The 21,185-nt window shown below is 32.3% G+C and overlaps 3 protein-coding genes across 3 annotated transcripts; 2 read left to right on the top strand and 1 right to left on the bottom strand.

Moving 5' to 3' along the window:
• Positions 1 to 8,602: 8,602 nt before the first annotated feature.
• On the top strand, positions 8,603 to 9,305 carry LOC108844549 (uncharacterized). The gene has a single exon (XM_057005049.1). The coding sequence runs from the start codon at positions 8,686 to 8,688 to the stop codon at positions 9,172 to 9,174; it is 489 nt and encodes a 162-aa protein (XP_056861029.1). The 5' UTR covers positions 8,603 to 8,685; the 3' UTR covers positions 9,175 to 9,305.
• Positions 9,306 to 12,116: 2,811 nt separating this feature from the next.
• On the top strand, positions 12,117 to 14,505 carry LOC108844824 (uncharacterized). Its single transcript, XM_018618117.2, has 4 exons — positions 12,117 to 13,031; positions 13,204 to 13,830; positions 13,920 to 14,054; positions 14,155 to 14,505. Exons 1-4 carry the CDS (start codon positions 12,117 to 12,119, stop codon positions 14,503 to 14,505), a joined length of 2,028 nt encoding a protein of 675 aa, XP_018473619.2.
• A 4,203-nt stretch (positions 14,506 to 18,708) lies between these two features.
• Positions 18,709 to 19,466, bottom strand: LOC108847588 (protein SENESCENCE-ASSOCIATED GENE 21, mitochondrial). The gene is made up of 2 exons (XM_018620866.2): positions 19,251 to 19,466; positions 18,709 to 19,178 (listed from the first exon to the last, which is right to left on the bottom strand). Exons 1-2 carry the CDS (start codon positions 19,322 to 19,324, stop codon positions 18,968 to 18,970), a joined length of 285 nt encoding a protein of 94 aa, XP_018476368.1. The 5' UTR covers positions 19,325 to 19,466; the 3' UTR covers positions 18,709 to 18,967.
• Positions 19,467 to 21,185: the final 1,719 nt, after the last annotated feature.

Genomic DNA, 21,185 nt, shown 5'->3' with positions numbered 1-21,185 from the left:
TCAAGTGTTTTCTAAGAATCCATTAGCTATGTTGTATCGCATTCTCTACTAAATAGCGGTGGGCGAGATAGATGACATGTTTGTTTGTTTTCTGAGATCTACCGTGGTTTCATAATGTTAAAAATCAATACTATGTGTATAATCTTGGAGTTTAAATAACTAAACCCAATTTAAAATAAATAGTTTCACTAGTGACGCATCTAATCCTTGACTTAAAATACTCACTACTCAGTCATTTCATTTTCAACTATCAGATATTCCAATTGAAGGTTTCGATGTACATTAGAAGCTATAGTAAACTGGGAGGTTTTTTCAAGACAAGACTTGTATAGTACACTAAAAGATTTTGATGGTTTGATGGGAGTAAGAAATGTTAGGGATAGTCTCTCACCTCTTCATTCGGAAATGGAAGCGCTAATATGGACAATAAAATGTATGAAGAATCTGCATCAGTATCAGATTACATTTGCAACAGATTATTTTCAATTGGTGAAGATGATCAATATTTGCAAGTTACTTAGAATATATTAAGACACTGAAAATTTTTTTCACAATTTGAAGATCATTCATGTACCACGAACGCAGAACAGAAAGACGGATAGTTTAGCAGGCAGTGTTAGAAAACAATCGTTTTTTGTCGTTTACATGGATACGGAGTTACTAATTTGGTTCGCATAGTAAATATGAGTCTGTGTATGTTGGATGACAGAAAAAGTATGATTAGATCTCATAATTTATATCTTAAATTTACATACTACTTGAAAATGTATATAAAATTATAAATACATAATAGATCTTTTTTCAAAAAAAGGAAACAATCTTGCTTTTTATGAGACCAAATTATGAGTGAAACACCATAAATTGCACAATCACAATTTAAGAAAAATATAAAATTTCTCACATCTCTTACTATTATTATTTGGACCAAATATATTAACACAGCATTAGATAGTCTTTTTTTCTTTTTTTTTGTAACACAGCATTAGATAGCCTATAAATGCTTTTACTAAACAATTTTACATTTTTAGTTCAAACCAATTGTAAATTTTAAAAATTTAAATGATTATTTTAATATAGCTTTTAGAAAATAATAAAACTAATGAAATTAGTTACATATATATATATATATATATATATATATATATATATATATTCTAATATTTTCTAGACTTGAGTTTTTTAAGAAAAATTCGATAATCAATATTATTATCAACTTATAATATTGATAATGATATTTGTATTTCATGTCATATTATATATTTTAGACGTGCCACCATTATATAATGCAATCATAGGTAAATAGGTTTTGGTATGGATAATTTATATATTGAGACACTTGGCAACATCTATACTATTTAAATATAAACATTCATTTTTTTTTCTAATGAAAATGTAAATTTTCTAAAAAAATATCTGTAAATTTACAAAGAAAATTTAATTCTCACTAATGACAATTTTTCATTTGGTTTTTGTGCTTAAAACTATATATAGCCATTAATTTAATTCATTGTATATGACCTATTAAAAAAGCTCATTCCACCAATTCTATATTTAATTTTATTAAAACATCTAAACCCACTGTATGTTAATAAAAGAAAAACAAACTATCTACATTAAAATTGTAATAGTATTGATCATTACAAAACTTATAAATTAAAATGCATAACATAAATACAATGTATTTATTTTATATGATAAATCAAATAGTTTATTCAGTTTTTATACTATTATAAAGTATGATAAGATTATCTTTGATTTTTTTCTGGGTCAACCGGTGTCGGTTCGTGGGTTAATGGCGGGATTTTGGATTTTATCAGGTTTTTAATTAATAGATTGTCATTCAATCCAAATTTTGTGAAAATAAATCAATCGGTAGAATCTCTGATATCATGCTACATGAAAAAATAAGCCAGTCCGAATTATATAGGCCACCGGATTAACCGGTTTGACCGTGTATACGGATCAGATATAAAAATATTGCTAATATGTTAGTTCATTTATAAATCACATATGTACCTCCACTAAAAGGAGTTAAATAATTTTTAAAAATAGAATACATTCTTCGTAACATTTAAATTTAGATTACTATTAGTCCTCAACATTCTGTTTTGCTTTGGCTATTTTGGTTTTTGGCGATTTGGTTCTATAAATATGAACTGTTCAGGTATTTACAAAGTTTTGTTTGATTTAGTTTCAGTTGGGATATTTTTATTTTTGGTTCAGTTAAATAGCAAAATTTGAAACCGAGTAACATGCAAAATATTTGGGTCCTATTAATTTCTGGTTAGATTATGGATTTTCAGATAATTACGGATTTATATACAAAAATATCGAATAATTTGGGTGTTTCATTCTAAATATCGGGTAATTCGGATTGTTCAGATAAAAGTAAGGGATACTATTTTAATATATTGTCCATTTAAAATAATACATTTGTCACCTTTTTGCTTTTTATTTTTTTCATTTTTGGCCTTATTAATAAAATTATTAGTACAATTAATTACATAATATATAAGCAAGTATAACCAATAAAAAAACAAATAAAGGCCAAGAAATTTATTTCTTTAGTCAACTGTTTAGTGTAATTAATTATGTAACAATACATAAAGTAACCATAATAACCCATTCTAACATTTTCTGTTAAAAAAACCCCATTATAACATAAATACCAAAAAAAAAACAATTGTTAATAATAGCAATTTCTAACATTGTCCAAAACGACTATGATAACTTCCACAGAGAGTTCCTTTAAATTAAAACATCTTTCTCCACTATTTTATAAACCCTTACAAAAAAAGATATAATGGTATTTGAAAACTCAAGCTCATTCTCTTTTGATCGATTTCGATTGATTAATGTGTCTATATTATTTTTGAGAAATAATTTTGCTGATTTGTCATGTTATCCATGATATAGAATTATTTTTATATTTGTCATATTTTTATTAGTTTTATTTGAATCATTTATTTATTGATTTAAATATTTGATTTTGTTAATGTCATGTTTATCATGATTTTAGATAATTTAATTATTTGTCATGTTTTATTAGTTTTGGACTGAGTCATTGATTTATTAATTTAAATAAATAAATATTTCAAAATTAATTAGAATTAACCTTAATCTGAATTTTTGACGAGTTAGGACCAATTATTATTTGTCATATGTAATGTCAGAGATTTTAATTAGTGGAATTATATCTTATGTAAATAGTAAATATAATTTGTATGCCATTTAATTATTATGCTTCAGTTTTTCTAAAACAAAAAAAAACATACACATAATAAATTGGACGTCACAGTGTTGATTAAAACTTTACTAATAAGTAGTACATTTTCTTACAAGTGTAAACTTTGCTAATAGGGATATAATATGAGATAGTGCAAAACAGTCTGAATTTTTAAAGCTTAAAACTTAAGAATACATGTATCGTTTTCAATATAGAGTATTTATATATTTTATATATATATATATATATATATATATATATATATATATAATACATGTATTGTTTTCATTCAAACTCGTAAAGTTTATAAAATGCATGTGATGCTAATTTATAATGTTTGTGTACCTTTGAATTTAATTTAACTGTTGTAAATAGTTATATAATAAATAATAGTTGCAGAAAATTTAAAATATATTTAGATATGTTATATATTCGATTCTTATATCATGAGTATTTTCAAAAAGGTATTAATTAATTTCTTAATAAATGTTGAGAATATGATCTTGTGCCATGAAAAAAGTTGTCAATAGTTCAATCAATAAAAATTATAAGTTTAAATCAACAAAATTCTTACTTTAGCATTACTTATAATTTTTTGCTAAATATTTGCAACGTACTTGCTAAATATTTACATGTTTTTCTAAATATTTGCTAACCTTTTACATGTTTTTTGCTAAATATTTGCAAGTAATTTGCTAAATATGTTTATCATTCTTCATTTACTTTATATTTGCAAGTAATTTGCTAAATATTAGATTTTCCCACTGAGTATAACAAGTAGATCCTATGGGATTTACAGTGTAAGACTTGGAAATATATTTTGATATTTCTTTGAAAATATATTAACAAAAATGTTTGAAAAAAAAGAAATAGATTGTGTAACTTTCTATAAAAATATCAACTTGAAGCCTCATAAATTATAATACATAACCCAAAAATTATTTGAGCTATCCTATATAGTCGTTACTATCCCAAAAATTATAATACATAACCCAAAAAATATTAGATTTTCCCACTGAGTATAACAAGTAGATCCTATGGGATTTACAGTGTAAGACTTGGAAATATATTTTGATATTTCTTTGAAAATATATTAACAAAAATGTTTGAAAAAAAAGAAATAGATTGTGTAACTTTCTATAAAAATATCAACTTGAAGCCTCATAAATTATAATACATAACCCAAAAATTATTTGAGCTATCCTATATAGTCGTTACTATCTCTAATCGAAATTGAGTTTCTTTAATTGTGATTTTTAGTGTATACTGTAGGTTTTAAAACAGTTTAATTAAAACAAGTCAAAAGGGAAAAGTAAGAAAATAAAAGACCTGAAGTCTGTGGTCCTTGAGAAGGGGATGCTGAAATGCCGGTTGATTTTCTCTCTAAGTATGCAATCAACAATGTTGCCATCGGGGCTCTTTCATATTAGAAAAAATAAAAATGCAAATTATTAATAAAATACAACTAATATACCTGGATTGTTAAGAGCAGTGGGGTTAAGCCTCCAACTCTAACAGTAAGGAGAATAACCCATAACGATATATAAAAGGTTAGGTAACCCATTTTGTAATTGTATAAGTTCAAAATAAAAAATTAATCAGGAGTGCAAATGTAATATATCACAAGTACAATAATTTTTTTATAAATTAATAATGTTGGGACTATGATAATTTATTGATTTATACAGTTATTAATTTAAATATATTTTTATTTTAGAATTATATTTAAAAAATACACTTTAATTTAAAAGAAGGGAAGAACATTTTATTTTATAATATTATATACTAGTTAAAACTTTATACACTTTAATTTCATCTATTTTATGAGATATCTTTTTACAATTTATGTATATTGAATACATATAGAAATATACAATTAAGTTTTTATATGTAATTCGATAAAATAACACCAAAATATTGAAATGAAAATAAAATCTAGAGATACAATTCATTTTGAAGATTAATAGACAATAAAATGATTTATTTATGTATATGTAAATATATATTGTTATTATTAATTTATGATTCCGGTGGGACCAAATATTTAGCTAGGAATTTTTTAAATATTATTATCTTATTATTTTACTGAAATACATTTTTTGTCTGACCTTACGATTTCATTTAAAGACTCATTAAAGGCAATTATAGAGATTACAAAGATTGTCATGATCCAATACTATAGCATCAACAAGATTATATCCCTGTTCGGAAATACGTTAGGCGTTAGTCGGGCGGTCGGCATAGATCTAAGGAGTTAACAAAAAATTGGCAAGTAAGCGGGGATTAATGGGGGTCTAGTTTTTAAGCATTTATATATTTTCATATATGAAAGCAAAGAATAATAAAACTCTTTGGCCCATATGGTAAGTTGTTAGAATATTGGTTATCAGTCCCAAGTTCGAGTCCACTACTATTCTGTTGTAATTAATATTAATATTTCATTGAAAATGAGGGACAAACTTGTAATTTTGTTCTCTCTTTCTTTATCCTTTCTTTGTCACCTGCGATTATGAAGCTTTAAAGATGGCCGCCTTCACATTCTTTTTCCAGATTTTCACTTGTTTCACCATCTTTTAACAGATCCAAGTTAGATTTGAAAGTTTCTAGGTTTAGTGCTATCAACCGAGTTGCATTAACCGACCGCCTTTCATTGTTATGCGGGAAAGGCTTCAAAAACTCGGATCTCCGCCTTGAATCTCTGATTTGGTTCACCTTGCCGTGGCCGTGCTCCGATCACCGCCGAAGAGGCCGATTAGTCGGTAACGCGGCCGCATTTTCGAACAAGGGGATAAGATTATATGAAACATTTGCTATAAAGAAAATGTAGTGGAATCCACGTGGCGGAGAGGAAAAGATATGGCTTGTTCTAGTTTCTTCCACCTCCTTCATCGGTCTTTTTGCTTGGCCGCCGGCGACGGTGCATCTACACTGCCAAAAAGCTTTGACTAATTCTCTGCTATTTCCTTTTGCTAACAACCGAAGAGATTATTAGATCTTTGGTCTTGAGCTTCAGTTTTGTTAATCCCACAGATGATTAAAGTCGGAGATCTCCTTGGAATGCCGTAAAAACAAGACCAAAGCCCGAGATCTGCGAACTCTCCTTCAACCAGCCGATCCACCTTGAAACTTCAAATAGAGAAAGCCTAAACTCCATGCAAATATCCATAACGAGTAAGGACTTACAAACTCATGAGATAAGAGACAAGCATATACTGAAGAAAAGAAAAGATCTAAGAATATCTTTGGGATTAAGACTTTAATGGAACAAGAAAAAGGAAATAAAACACTAAGCCAAACATACAAAAAAGTCTGATAAACCGGAATTTACAATCGGACAAAGCCGAAGATAAAGATGCAAGAGGAGCTTGTAGATGTCAATAGTCTTATGTGACTAACTAGGCGACGAAGTCACTGATGCTGGATGCATTAGTCGTTACTACATAAGCATGCAGAGTGGTGGTTTACCATGTGGATGCAAGATATGCTGAGATTGAGAAAGATAAACTTAGGATTTATGTCTTGACGGTTTATATCTTGAGGAATAAGTACAGTTCCAAGAAAAGGAAAGTGTACTTATTAATATGGAAGTTGTCCATATATCCATGTTGCCTTAGAGACTAGGATTTTAGGAACGTGGAGATCAATATAAAATAGCTATGGAGTCGTGAGAATTCCGATAAGTCATTGGACTATTATTATAGAGGAAGGGTGAAAATCTCTTAGGAGTGTTCTTGGGTCGTCTTAAAGCAGTGCTGAAGCATACGACGATAGAGAGACAAGTTTGGTAGATTATGAATCTTTCAGTAGCAGCTGTTATGGTGTTAACAAGATGTGTAAAGTGGATAAGTAAGTCTTGTAATAGATTGTTTAGGTGATTTTCTAATAAAGCAATTGGTACTTGCTTGTATGTAATTTGTCTCTTGATTTATCTTCTGCATGACTTAATTGTGGTGTTATATTTGCACTAACAGAAGACAGATCCGAACTTAGTCAGAGTTAACAGAAAACAAAAGGGGGTGGTGACCAGCCACCGAAACACGATTTCTATGTTGAAGAAGTTTTTTTTTTTTTTTTTTTTTTTTTTTTTTTTTTTTTTTTATCACGAAGAAGTTTAGTGAGAAGATAGAGCGTTTAGAGAGATATTATGTTTATAACATAACTAAAATATAGTGTATATATATATATACTATATTGGAATAATTTATTAATTTATCGTATTTATTAATTTATCGACTATTAATCTATAGAGTTTTTACTATACGTAGTTACACAAGAAAACAAAAGAAAGAGAAGAAGAGCACAAAGAAATAGGAATATAAAAGAAGAAGGAAGAAGGTAGAGAAAACAGAAACCATAAAAAATTTAGGGTATCGCAGCAGAACACATATGAAAAGATTCGAAAAACAAGAGACTGCAACATCACAAAGGTCGCAGCAAAAGGCGCTCAGAGAGCGAAGCTAAAGATGAGTTCGGGAAGAATCTCTTTAATTGAAATGAGGAATCATGAGTATGAATCAACACTGAAGAACATCATGACAAAAAAGCAATTCAGCGATGGACCAGCGATGGAGCGGTGATGGAGGAGTTACTTATGTTTGCAAGCCGCATATTTAATACATATCCTATGAATGTTCTATTGTTTTTTTTTGAACACCAAATATTACAAAAACTCCCAATCAAACTAGTTGGGGTTGAAAGAGTGCAGAGCCGATTTGGCCAAAGTGTCAGCCATACAATTCAGAGTGCGTGAAATGAAAACAAAAGAGATGCAAAAAAAACGAGAAGATAGAGCCTCAATGTCTCGAATGATTCCGTAGAGGGTCAGTGGAGTTATAGAATGTTCTATTGTTAAACATGTGTAATGGAGACATGTAGATTTATATTCGTGATGGGTATAAAACTATTAAGTTATAAAAGTTGTTTTTAGGCCTCAAATGTTAAAACCCGTCTCATTTGTAAACATGTACTTTTTGGAAATACTGTTGACATTAAAAAAACAAAAATGCAAATTTTTATGGATTTTGTGCGGATTAGTTTTTTCTAATTAATAACTCACTTATATATCAATATATGATTTGGTTTCTTTGTATTAATTTGAGCTTTTGCATACTAAATCTCAGAGTTCGATGTTCACGTGTGTAAACAAATTTTTCCTTTTACAATCTTTACATATTTGCTGAAAATGTCTAACTTTCTTGTATGTATTTTACGAACAAGAAAATAATAACTTGATCAAGTCATGTCCAACTTTTTTTGTCCTTTTGTTTTAAAAAGGTCTCTTATTTGCAACATTATCCAATAGAGAGATATATAGTAACTCTCATCACCAAAAGGTCCACATGTATCCAGTTGTCTTCTTAAAACGACATCGTTTTCCCTTCTTACAGAAAGATATTTCCAACGACCAATAAGCAAAAGTCTCCGAACGAAAAATCGCAAAATCTTTCGTGAACCAAAAAATGTCACGTCTCCCGATCCTAATCGCCGCCTTCCTCTTCCTCTCCATCGCCACCGCCGAATCAGACTCTCCGACGGCGTACTCCCTCCTCCAGAGCTACAACTTCCCCGTCGGAATCCTCCCAAAAGGAGTCGTCGCTTACGATCTCGACACGTCGACAGGCAAATTCCACGCCTACTTCAACGGCTCCTGCAGCTTCTCCCTCGTGGGCTCTTACCAGTTGAACTACAAATCGACGATCAGCGGCTACATCTCCGAGAACAAGCTCACGAAGCTGAGTGGCATCAAGGTCAAAGTCCTCTTCCTCTGGCTCAACATCGTCGAGGTCATCAGGAAAGGAGACGAGATGGCGTTCTCCGTTGGGATCACGTCGGCGAATTTCGAGATCGAGGAGTTTCTGGAGTCTCCTCAGTGTGGGTGTGGGTTCGAGTGCGAGAAATCGAGTTCCGACAAGTTTGACAGAAGCTTCCCTTTTGTCTCTTCGTCGTGAAAAGATTGAATCTTTGTCTAATAATAATAAGTTATTGTCATTGGCTGAGGAACCCTTTAAGTTTATGTTATTGTTTCAATCAAACTGGTTATGGTTAGGATTCGTCATGCTTATGTTATTGTTTCAATCGATCTGGTGGAAAGATGATTTGCTTGTAGATGTTTGAGATAGTTAAGTTTGGTGGGTGAACTGATTGGGGATGAATCAGGACATGGTTCTTCAGAGACCTAGATTGTTTTTTTTTTTTTGTTACATCACACACTTGTGTTGACGACATAGTTCATTGGTAATGAACTATGTCGACACCATTGAGTTATTAAGGATTCATCAAGTTAAAAAAAAGGATTCATCAAGTTTATGTTATTGTTTTACTCAATCTGGTTATGTTAGGATTCATCAAGTTTGTGTTATTGTTTCAATCGATCTGGTGGAAAGATGATTTGCTTGTAGATGTTTGAGGATCCTTAGTGAATATGCTTTTGGTGGGTAAGTGTTTGAATCAGGACATGGTTCTTCAGAGAACTAGACTGGTTCCTGTACTGCATCACACCATTGTGTTGACGATCAATGAGTTGATACATCATCACCGTTGAGTTAAATGTGTTATTTATTCGATTTGAGGTTGGAAATACTTCTACATGGTGTAGTAGTAGGGAAAATATTTAAGGTCTTCTCTCTCAATAACCGGGAACGTTCAAGTTTGTACTAATGTGGCCATTGCATCATAAATCGAGTTCAGATTCGAGAATGTGTGCGAGTTGTAGAGGACAAAGAGACACGTTACAGAAAATGTTAGTTACATAACTTTTTTTTTTGGTAGGATGTTAGTTACATAACTCTTGACGAGCTAATTTAACACGAAATAAACAATTTGAAAACATAAATTGGATTACATGGTAAATCGATGGTCTTTTTTTTTTTGTGCACAATCGATGGTCATACGCTCATAATAACAATATTTTGTTTAAGGGCTACGGAGATTTTATGTACTTTCTTGTTCTTTTTCTGGTGGGCTTTTGAGGGGGGAGTGTTCTTTAAACTTGATCGGATATCAACTGAACGGGGTCGTGGGTCGAATAAACCGGTTAACTTGTCTCCAGAAAAAGGTCTCGAGGTCACCAACATAAGGTTAGAACATGGGCATCGGTGAGAAATCCATTAAATTTTTAAAACCAAAATTTTGATTTTAAAATAATTTAACCATTGAAATTTTGGCAAAAGTAAAATGAAAATTCAAAAAAAAAATTGTGAAGTCTATAAATTATCACCTTTTCTCTTTTCAATATTTTTTTATTTGTTAAAAATTCTTTTGAGAAACTATCAATGGATGTTCTTATTTGGTGATCCATTGGTCAACACATCCGAAAAGACAATAAGCCAAGTGTAACAAATAATAGGGTTTAATCCGTCTAAACGAGCACTTGAGAGTTGATATCGATAGCATTATATTAGAAGAAAAGAAAAGGTTTTGAATTTTTTTTTGAAATTAACCGCAAGTGATTGTTGATGACGTAAAAGAACAATACGTTTGTAGGTTTTCAACTGCGCCTATCAAACAAGAAAAGCTCACGAATTACTAGTAACCAATAATACTTCATACAAAGAAGAAAAAAGCACACAATTTGTTTGTTTTCCACCGTGAGTCTTTGACTAAATAAGGGAGTTAGGTCGTTATCAAAAGGAATAACGCAAGCAACGAAATAACGAATGAAAGTCATCTCTAGCAAAATAGCAATGGCTGATCATATTTTAATATTATCAATATAATAATCAACTTGCTACTTTCGTTAACGATTTTGAACCATGTACAAGTATGTTTTACCGAAGTAATAGATTTTGATTCATACGTCGGTGCATGTATTTTTCTATTTTATAACTGTATTAGATATTATTACATTTATAACAATAAATATAAAAGGGAGGGAGAAAAAATGTATAACTATAATTCTATTATATATTTCATAAATAAAATAGAATACAATAATCTATTATTTGAACATTATATACTTGAGAAAGAAAATGAGAGAAAAAAGATACATAGAAAGAAGAAAATATAGAGAAAGACAGAGATGGAGATTGGAAAACTAAATAAAAAGAAAAATTGAGCAAATATAGATTGTATAATTTCATTTATATTATGTCTTGTAAATAGAATAGACAAATATTTATTATAATTTTATATATACAATAAATAAATATATGTTAGTTTTACAAAATTCAAAACAATTTATATACACAAAAACTATGTTTTTATAGGTATTTAAGAAATTCAAATAAGTATTTTTTATACTTATAAAATTAATCAAAAAATAGGTGAGAGTAATAAAGGGCAATATAAAATTAATACATAAATATCATAGTCTAATGAATGCTATGGTTATATTGTTGATTTTTTGGTATGTTATGTTTATGTCGCCAAATTTTCCAATAAAATATGTGTGTTACAATGAAGTGCTCAAAAAAAAGTGTGGCTATGATATACTACTACATTACATATAAATCTTTGGCAGTTTTGACTTTCTTAATATGCAAATTGATAAATTATTATACTCGAGTATAAATCATTCCTTTTGTCATTAACTAAAGGGCAATTGCAGTAGATAGACACAGAACGAATAGAAATTAGGAGAATGGTATTCTACTGTTCGACTTTCTATTATTACCAGAGTAGCCCTATACGCTAGTAATAGTAGTCTATACAACATGGGACCCTACTATCCGTAGCATGCTAGTGTAATGATGAGAGGCTAGACAAATAAATCACGTAATTGATATCATGTATCTTGAAACCAGATTTTTTGGTTTATTTTCGGAATTCATGCAAAGAGCCTCTAAACTCAATTATTAGAGTACGAAATTAAAGATACCAGATTTATTTTTTTTTGTGGCGGAGAGTACGGAGCTGAAGCTGTGGCAGGGTCATCCTATTCCGAAGCTCCACCATGGTGTCCGCACGGCTTGTAGATTTTCCGGAGGAACCAGACGACGGAGATGTGGGCCCTTTACCCGATATGATGTTTGCCGCCGGCGAGGAACCTGTAGGGGTCCGTGTTCTTACGTATCAGTTTTCTAGTGCCTTAAATAGGATATTTAAGGCTCTAGACGAAGAGGAAATTGATTTCATTAGGAAATCGCCATTTGGGAAGTTGATAGAGATAGCAGAGAAACCGGTGTTTTCCGGAAGATTCGCTAGGTATATGTTATCAAGACAGCTTAAAACGAAGAAGAAGTATGAGTTATGGTTCAGGTTTGCTGGCCATCCCATTAGATTCGCTCTGCGCGAATTTGCAATTGTTACGGGCCTCCGATGCGGTAAATACCCGGCGAAGGCGAAGATGAAGCTTAAGAAGACAATATCGGCGAAACCTTATTGGCCGTGTCTATTTGGAAAAGTGGAGGTTGTGACGGTTTCTTCGGTCATCAAAATGCTTTATCGGAAAACAGTTAAAGACAAGGAAATCCGTATCAAGTATGCTTGCTTGGCGCTTCTAGAATCGGTTCTCCTCCCAACTAGCGTTAAGATGAAGATTTCAAGAGAGCATGCTGAAGCCATTGCAGATCTTGATGACTTCTTTTCTTATCCATGGGGAAGACTTGCATTTGAAATGCTCGTTGGGAGTATAAAAGAGCGTGATGAGGTTGCTCTGTCTCAAAATACTATTGCTGTTAAAGGATTTGCGCTAGCTCTCCAGCTTGTGCTGGTTGAAGCAGTTCCTGCGTTGACAGAGGGTGTGCAAGAATTATGTTCATCATCTGAATCTGATAGTGATGATGTCGAAGGAATCAGTCGTGATATATTTGCAAAGAAGAACACTCTAAATCCATCACATGGCCGAAATGTGGACAAGCAAAGCAATGTAAGATTTCATAATATCAAAGAAAGCAGTTACTGTTGGGTGCATTAATATATATATATATATATGGTAAACGAAATTCATAATAGCTTATCATGAATATTTGTTATATGAACGTTTACATCCAGAAATTCATTTAATTCAGTTTTTATTACGCATTCATGTATATTTGTAGGTAAAGGTTAGTTGTCTTATTGGGGAGGACAATACTCAAACTTTTGGCGAAGCAAATTTAGTGTGGTCTGATGAAGAGCCTGATTCCACAATTGATAACCTCGTTTCCAGAATCGACACAAACTATAAGTTCACAACTTCTTTGTTTCGGGGTGGCCTAAGACATAGTGATGTAGAGCGTATGCGACAATCGTGTAAATCTACTACGAAGTCAAGGAAGTCAACATATGGACATGGCCATCTACAACACGCTGATGCCGGTAATATCACAAGTGATGTGATTGAGAAAATAAAACCGCAGTTTGATAACTTGGAGAAGAAGTTCAAATTGGCTTGTCGAATGGGTGATGCAATTGAGGGTAAGGTTGTTGTACACGTCAAACAAATGCTTGACACGTTCAAAGCTGAGATGATGGTATCTGTCAAGGACATGGTTGCAACAATGTGTAAGGAGAATGTTGATACGCCAAACGTGGTATGTAATCAACTTTTGCCAACACCGGTAACATTGCCTTTTACCTCGACGGGGCCAGCTGATGATGTTGATATAAATGCGGAAACCATTGCAAATGTGCTAAGAAACATAAGTGATTACTCAACACCACCACGTTCAACCCCTATTAGCCAGGTAATAACTATCTTTTTTTGATTTAAAAGTTCTTTAAGGTGGTCTTTGATCCTAGTATTTTTCCCATCTTATGTAATCTCTCTTATTAGGACGAGAATCTTACTCCATCGAACAAAAGAGTTGGCGCTTCCGGCTTTGATTGCCAACCTCCCGGAGCAGAGACATATGCACAATCTGAAAATAGCCAGAATCGTACCTGCCAAAATGTTTTCCAGCAACGTTTGGTAATTGTGGATATACTAATTGTTATCGTCCCAATTATACCTCAAATTGCGCAAATCATTTGATTGATATTGTTTTGTTACTATCTTATTGGTTGCAAAGGACGCTCATATGCGGCGAAGCGAAAACTTGGGCAGTGAACCTTCCTTCTCCCTTGGGTTAACTCAAGAGGAGCATATTTTGGGCGCCGACCGTGTTGTGGTACCCGAGGTCCGGCAGCAGGATTGTACATCTCAAACCAATGTGGTTGAGAACAATGATCACGGTCATGGATCAAGGAAAAGCAAGCGGCAGAAAACTGTTCCATCAGTTCTAGTTGCGGATTACCAATGTGGACGACACATTATGGCCCGAGTTAAAGAAGCACAGAAGTTCAGTTTTGGAACATACGATCAGTCTGAGATGAGAAGGAAGTATGGGCACCTGTGTGTCAAGTTGGGGCAGAAGTTGTAAGTTATCTACTTTTCTAGATGTAACAACTTATTTACAGGACTTTCTAATAATATAATTACTTTATTCCAGTGTACTTAACGTTGGTGGCATTGCTGTTTCTGCAAAAGATATTCGACAAATTTTAGAGAGACCACGTCTTTTAACTGCAAAGGTTGGTGTAAGCATAGTAAGTGTGTTCGATCGTCGTTTCAATCCCATTGTCTAAGCGGAATTTTTTTTCCCCCAGGTAATTGATATTCTTCTTAGAGTTGCACGGTTCGTAATCTCACCTAACCTACCTACACAAGGTCCACAAAGTGCCACTTTCCTTGATACCAAATTTGTCCTTGCCATTAACCGGATGTTTCCGAAATTTCTAAAGAGTCGAAATAAAGAGGCATACAAGTTTCCAAAAAGTTTGATTGATATCTTTCCTTCTAAAGATGGTCCCCATGTTCATCCAATAAGGTATTACTTTCCTTTCAATGTTGGTATGAAACATTGGGTTGGTATTTGTTTTGATGCTCGCCTTGGGGTTCTCACTGTTCTCGATTGCAATACGAGCCTGTTCACCGATAGAGCGGTGGAGAAGTATCTAAAAAGTGTCATCCAGCTGTTGCCTTATCTCGCAAGATATGTGGGCTTGCAAACAGGAGAAGAGCCTGTTATGCAGTGTTATGATGTTGCAAGACCTAAATATGTGGCAGAAAATAGAAATCCATGTGACTCGGGTTTAATTGCTGTCATATTTATGGCAAGGCATGCAATAAACGGTATAGATGGATGTAAAAATATTTCACATAATTCTCTCGAAGAAGAAGCAAGGAGGGCGGCCATTATGGCATATGAGTTCAATCAGCAGCTGTAGCTGAGGGCCGTGTTAGAGGATTGATGTAGAAGAAGGGATGGTCTGACTTTGTATGAGTTCTATGTTTTATAATGTACACATTTGGTGGCCATGTTTCCATAAGCATGGTTGTGTTTCTGTCTTCTTCTATAAGCATCTGCCACTTGGACAACTTAATCAATGTGGGATTTATATAATATTTTAGAATTTCTAAATCGCTGGGCCTTAATGGTTTATAACTCAACTAATGGATTGTCTTTTTTAACATAAACCGACCGCGACATTTATTTAACTTTGTCTTTTATAAATGAAGTTGATATATGGGTGGCGCAATAACCGTTTAAAGTTTAGCTACATACGATCCAGTTTTGTTTTCTGCTGCATTGATATCACTCGGTTTAATGTTCGGGTTAAATAGGAAATAGTGTTTGTCCGTTTTTTTAAAAAACCACGTACATGATTTATGTTCAATGGTTGTTCGTCGTAAACGTGTTCACCTTAAGAACGGTCCGAAGTCATTTTTTAAACTTTTTTAAATGAACTTTTTTCCATTTACTTACTTTTCTGGATGTAATTCCGATTCAATGTAATTCCCGTCTAATTATTCTTAATATTTTCGGGCTCAAAATTGATTAATTTTGTTAACTATACTGTTACATTTGGTCGGACCTACAATTATTTTCGTTTCGTGAATAATTGGCCCGGGGTTTAAATCTCTAGAAGTTTCATGTCAAAAGCCCAGATAGTAACATTTATCAAATGTTTCGTTATAGAATTTCGCACAAGTCTCACATATTTCTCCTTTTTTTTATCAAACTTGTTAGCTGTATTGCAACTTTCCGTAAATAAATATTAGTCACGGCCCTGTATCGTTATAGTTATTAACTTTTTATCCACGTTTTCCACAACTCACCATGCGATTCTTATCCGTTTATTATTCAAAGAAGTAGCACTTATACATACGGACAAAATTTTTTCTTCTCGCCAGACAGCTACTGACAAAAGAATTTTCTGTAGATTTACCTAATCTACGATTGCTGCAGGCTACGTATCAACTTGTTTTTCGTTTAGGGGCATCACCGTCACTTCTCTCGTATGCGTCATGTTAGATACCCAAAAATTTTTTCCCATGCATACTTACCTAATAAAATTACGTTTCATGGTTTTCTACCACATTAGGCCCTAACTAAAACATATTCAAACTGGCTCTATGAACCACGCAGATAACTCTGCGTCTATGTGAATGACAAAAGGCGGTTGATTTCTAACACTCTGTACTAGCTTATCTGCCGTATTGTTTTGCGTCCGTGATACATGAATGATCTCTAAGTTGATGAAACTTTGTTGCAGGATTTTGATATCTTCTAAGTAACTTGCAAAAGCAGGCCATTCTTCTAATTCTGAAACCATATGTCATTTGCATATATGATTTTCTTTGAATTTATCTTTATTTTTCCTAAATATTGCACATATCCATATGTTTTGGTAAGTATTTATCTCTTTAATAGTCTTCAATCTTACACATTTTCTGAATTTCATTTCAAGAAAAAAGAATGAAATAAAAATAAATTCTAAAAATGAAAAAAACAACACAAAAAGAGAAAAGTATTGAAGATATATAGGAATTGACACATAACCGTAAACTTCTCATTATCCTAATTAATTTTAAATTGCTCATCATGGTATAAAACCGAGTTGACATAGTTTCATTGTAACAAATAGACGACCTGAAATCAAAATAAATATTTTGGTTTAAACGTTAGATTCTTATGTGATAAATAAAATTTTAACCTAAAATAGTGTTAAAAACTTAAAAATAGAATCAGATCAGTAAATAAATTATATAATAAACAAAAAAAATATTTTTAAAGAACAAAAATATTAATTCGATTAAGAATATAAATTTTATTTTTCATACAACTTTTTAAAATAATTTTCATATAAATTTTACCATACACAAGTCGCATGTCTTTATCCCATATATAAAATGATTGGATACGAATTAACAAACAGCCTACCTCCTACGAATAAAATAACATGCAACAAAAGAGAAGACTCAATTATATGTCTATTTTATAGTCAAGAAAAAGAAAATTCAATGTTGATAGATTCGTTGTACCAAGTTGCCTCAAGAAGTCTCTGAGCCTTTGAGCATAATTGACTCTTCAAAAGAAGACAGGGACACGTCTTATGTTTCTTGGCCCTTTTGAATTCTTGAACTTCGCATTATTCACTTTTTTTTTTTGAAGTCGAACTTCGCAGTATTCACGAAATAAAAGATTGCATAAATTATCAGATGTAGTAATTTTATCGTAAACATATGCCTACTTTTAGGCTGAAGTTGCAATATGGGTCCATCCAAATATATTTACATAAATTATAATATATATTGCAAGTAAAGTATATTTATAATATTTGATATATGTATTCTAACGTAACACAGACACTTAATCTTCCAAAAAAAAATATAATAAACGAACGGTCGAAATACCGACAGTACAAAACATATTTTAAAACTAATCTATGTTAATCAAATACAATAATATAAAAGGATGCTTATGTCAAGTAGTTGTCGCTAATTGCATTGCCAGGTGCCGATTGCTAAGCAGTCTAAGCTATATTAACAATTAGATAACCAGGGCAATATCCATGCAAGCAACAACACCGTATACCGGTATACATATCGAATTGTTATAGTTTTTTTTCTGTTATCGATATAGGTTACTAATTAATAGTTCAATACCATTATCTTTGCTTAAATTATACGCCAATAATTCATTACAACATTCCTTATAATATGTTATCTCTCACGTTAATCATAGAAGTTGACACACACATGCAATAATTGAACTTTTTCCCCCAAAGCTGTACATGAATCTGAACGAAAATTTACAATGTAGAGTTGAGGTCCTACAAATCTTTGAACCATCCAAACTCGAGATCATGATGATTGTTGCTGGTCACTCAAATACTGATCTCAGTACCCGAGTTATTACCGATTTATATAGTTAACAAACATTACATATATATGGATTCTGACTGGTTAGTTGAACTTATATTTTACTTCTCAGTTGAACTTATATTTTACTAATCAGATGAAAACAACTTTAATCATCTTTATAAAGAAGCTGTGATTGGTAAACGAGAAAAATTAAAGGGACAAAAAAATATTAAAAGGAGTGTTTACCTTTTTCCAGTTCTGTTATGAAAACATAATTTTCCCTTCATTTGTTTGAGCTGAAATCAGCGCAGAAGATTTATTAATGTGTTTTCACCTGAAAACCTGATTAGTGAAAAAGTGGCAGGCCATTTCAGCTCAAAAGATTTATTAATGTGTTTTCACCAGATTAGTGAAAACGTGGCAGGCCACAGAATAATTTACTTTTCAACTAAACTGTTTATTATATAAATACTTTCAGTCATACATCCATTGATCATTTTGTTACAAAGTGTAGAGGAACCAAAAGAGTTCTCTATGTTATTAATTGCAGAATCGCACGTAGCAGACAGACAAACATAGGGTTCACCGCAAAGGATCATTACCCTATTCCCCCAAGACATTAAAACTAACAACAAATAATTAACAGAAAAAGAGCTTTCTTCGGTTAATTCATCACTGCTTGTTTTTTTTTTTCATTACTGCTTGTTGTTCAAGAGAGCTGCTCGTAGCTCTGCTGGGTCTATCTCCTTTGAACAAGTTTCCGGTCTGTAATAACCGGTTTTGGGGTCTGGAATCCAAGCAATCTTTTGGGTCGATTCTTCCACTCTCTTCTTCTTCATCACCGCCGAAACAACGGCTCCACCTTTCACACCGGCCGCTTGCGCCGCCGTAGCCGCATAACCGCGTCTGTTAAAACACAAAACGCTACCGTTTAGAAAACAGAGCGTAACGAGAAAAACAGAGCTTAACAAAACTTACCGGAAGATTGCATTGGAGAGTTCTTGAGAGACGAAAGCAGATACAATCTTAACGTTAGAGAGAGAACGAGCCATGTTTTCGAAGTATGTTGTTTCTTGAAAGAGAGAAAGATAGAACAGACAATAAACGTTGAAACTTTCTTCTTGTTTTCGTCTGTGTACTCTCTCTCAATACAAGAATGGTTTCGAAATGGCTTTGAAGGATGCGAAATGAGAAAGAGGAGAGGAAGGTTTATATAGAAGGAAGGATGACGACGATAGGAGAGAATGGAAGTAACTTCGAAATTGTCTTTTCAGTCCCAAAGACGACCACGTCAATTATGGCTTTTGAGTCTTTGACTCATAATTAGCTTTGCTTTCTTTTTTTTTGTTTGGGTTCATTTAGTCAAAATTAGCCTTTTCCGTTCAGTACTTAATACTAGTAAACTATGTTTAGTTACGCTTTACATGTGATATGTAAAATCAACTATAAATACTAATTTTGTTTATTATAAATTATGAAGATTATTATATCAATAGTTCTATAATCGACAAACAATTATATATTTTAACGACAATTTGACATGTACTAGCTGCTTTGTAGCTACTTTTTGTTTAATTTTGATCATACTAGAGATTTGACGCAAAATATACTCTGAAGATTTCATGAATTATTTTATTGATTTACATAATTTATAATAAATTATATTTTTATTATTAATAATTTCATTAATCGTCATAATTGATAATTACAATATTTTTAATCCAATATGATATAGTGATGTCAAAAGCAATGTCTTGGGGTTCTTTCGAATGATTTAAAAGTTCCATATATTTGGAATGTATGACTTATATATGTATCAACTTTAACTAAAACAATGATTTTTTTGTTGAATATTTCCATGAAGTCAGATTTAGAACATACAAGGCACATATGGAACAATTTCTTTTAGCTTCGAGAAAAGCTTATAAAATAATCTGATTAATATGTTATACAAGTCTCTTGTTACATCGTTCTTTTTTTCTTTAACTAGTACTAGTGTAACTTTTTGTTGGCTTTATAGAGATATAGGTAATGATTATTTAGTTAGCTATCATTACATACTATGATACTAAATGATCAATGTTTCAAATTTGAGTGCAAAAAGACTTCACTATCTTCGCCGTTAAAACTTAAAAGTGTTCAGAGTAAGTTAGTAAAAAAGGTTCCACTGATAACAACTTCTAAATAAACCTAACCATGATCCCAAATAAAACCTGGTTTGAAGCTCAACAAGACATAGAAATTTTTAGTCGGGACTGAACTCTTCGGTATTCCATGTCTCTACCACATTGATGTTAGTAACTGAGTCCTGATCCCACCTGGTCCCATGCCTGAATGCGGTAACCAGAGCCGGTCCTGTACTACTACTTATGAAGGTTACAAGCCAAAATAAAAAGGCAAAACTAGAATTATGGATTCAAAAGTAATTGAACCCAACACCTCCAGCATCAGTTAAAACTCTTAACCAATAGGCTAAACTGCATTTAGTAAATCTGTGTGCGATAAAATATTTATTATTATGTCGGCTGGAAACCCATGCTTCCTCTGCTTTTGGCTAGAGCTGGCACTGACAGTAACAAAAAATAAAACTAATCATTAACTGCTGGTGACGTATATATAGGAGAAGCTATCTACATTGAAAGAATGCTACTACACCTAAACCACCTAAATCAGTCACAAAAGAGAAGATCCAAAGACTCACTGAACATAGTATTGAAATAACACCTAAGGGCAAAAACACTCTACTAGGCCGACACTGACACTGAGAAGTTGAAAGCTGGGAGAAGGAATGGGATTGCAATGATAGATGAATCCTTTGAACTATTAAAAATTAGCTGACTTTCATAATGTGCTATGCTTATGTTAATTTTTCCTCTCTTTTGACATAAAATGCAATAAACGCCTGGCTAAGCT

This window comes from Raphanus sativus, chromosome 3, assembly GCF_000801105.2.
Source record: "Raphanus sativus cultivar WK10039 chromosome 3, ASM80110v3, whole genome shotgun sequence".
Lineage (NCBI taxonomy): Eukaryota > Viridiplantae > Streptophyta > Magnoliopsida > Brassicales > Brassicaceae > Raphanus > Raphanus sativus.
This window is presented reverse-complemented; position numbering and strand designations above follow the sequence as displayed.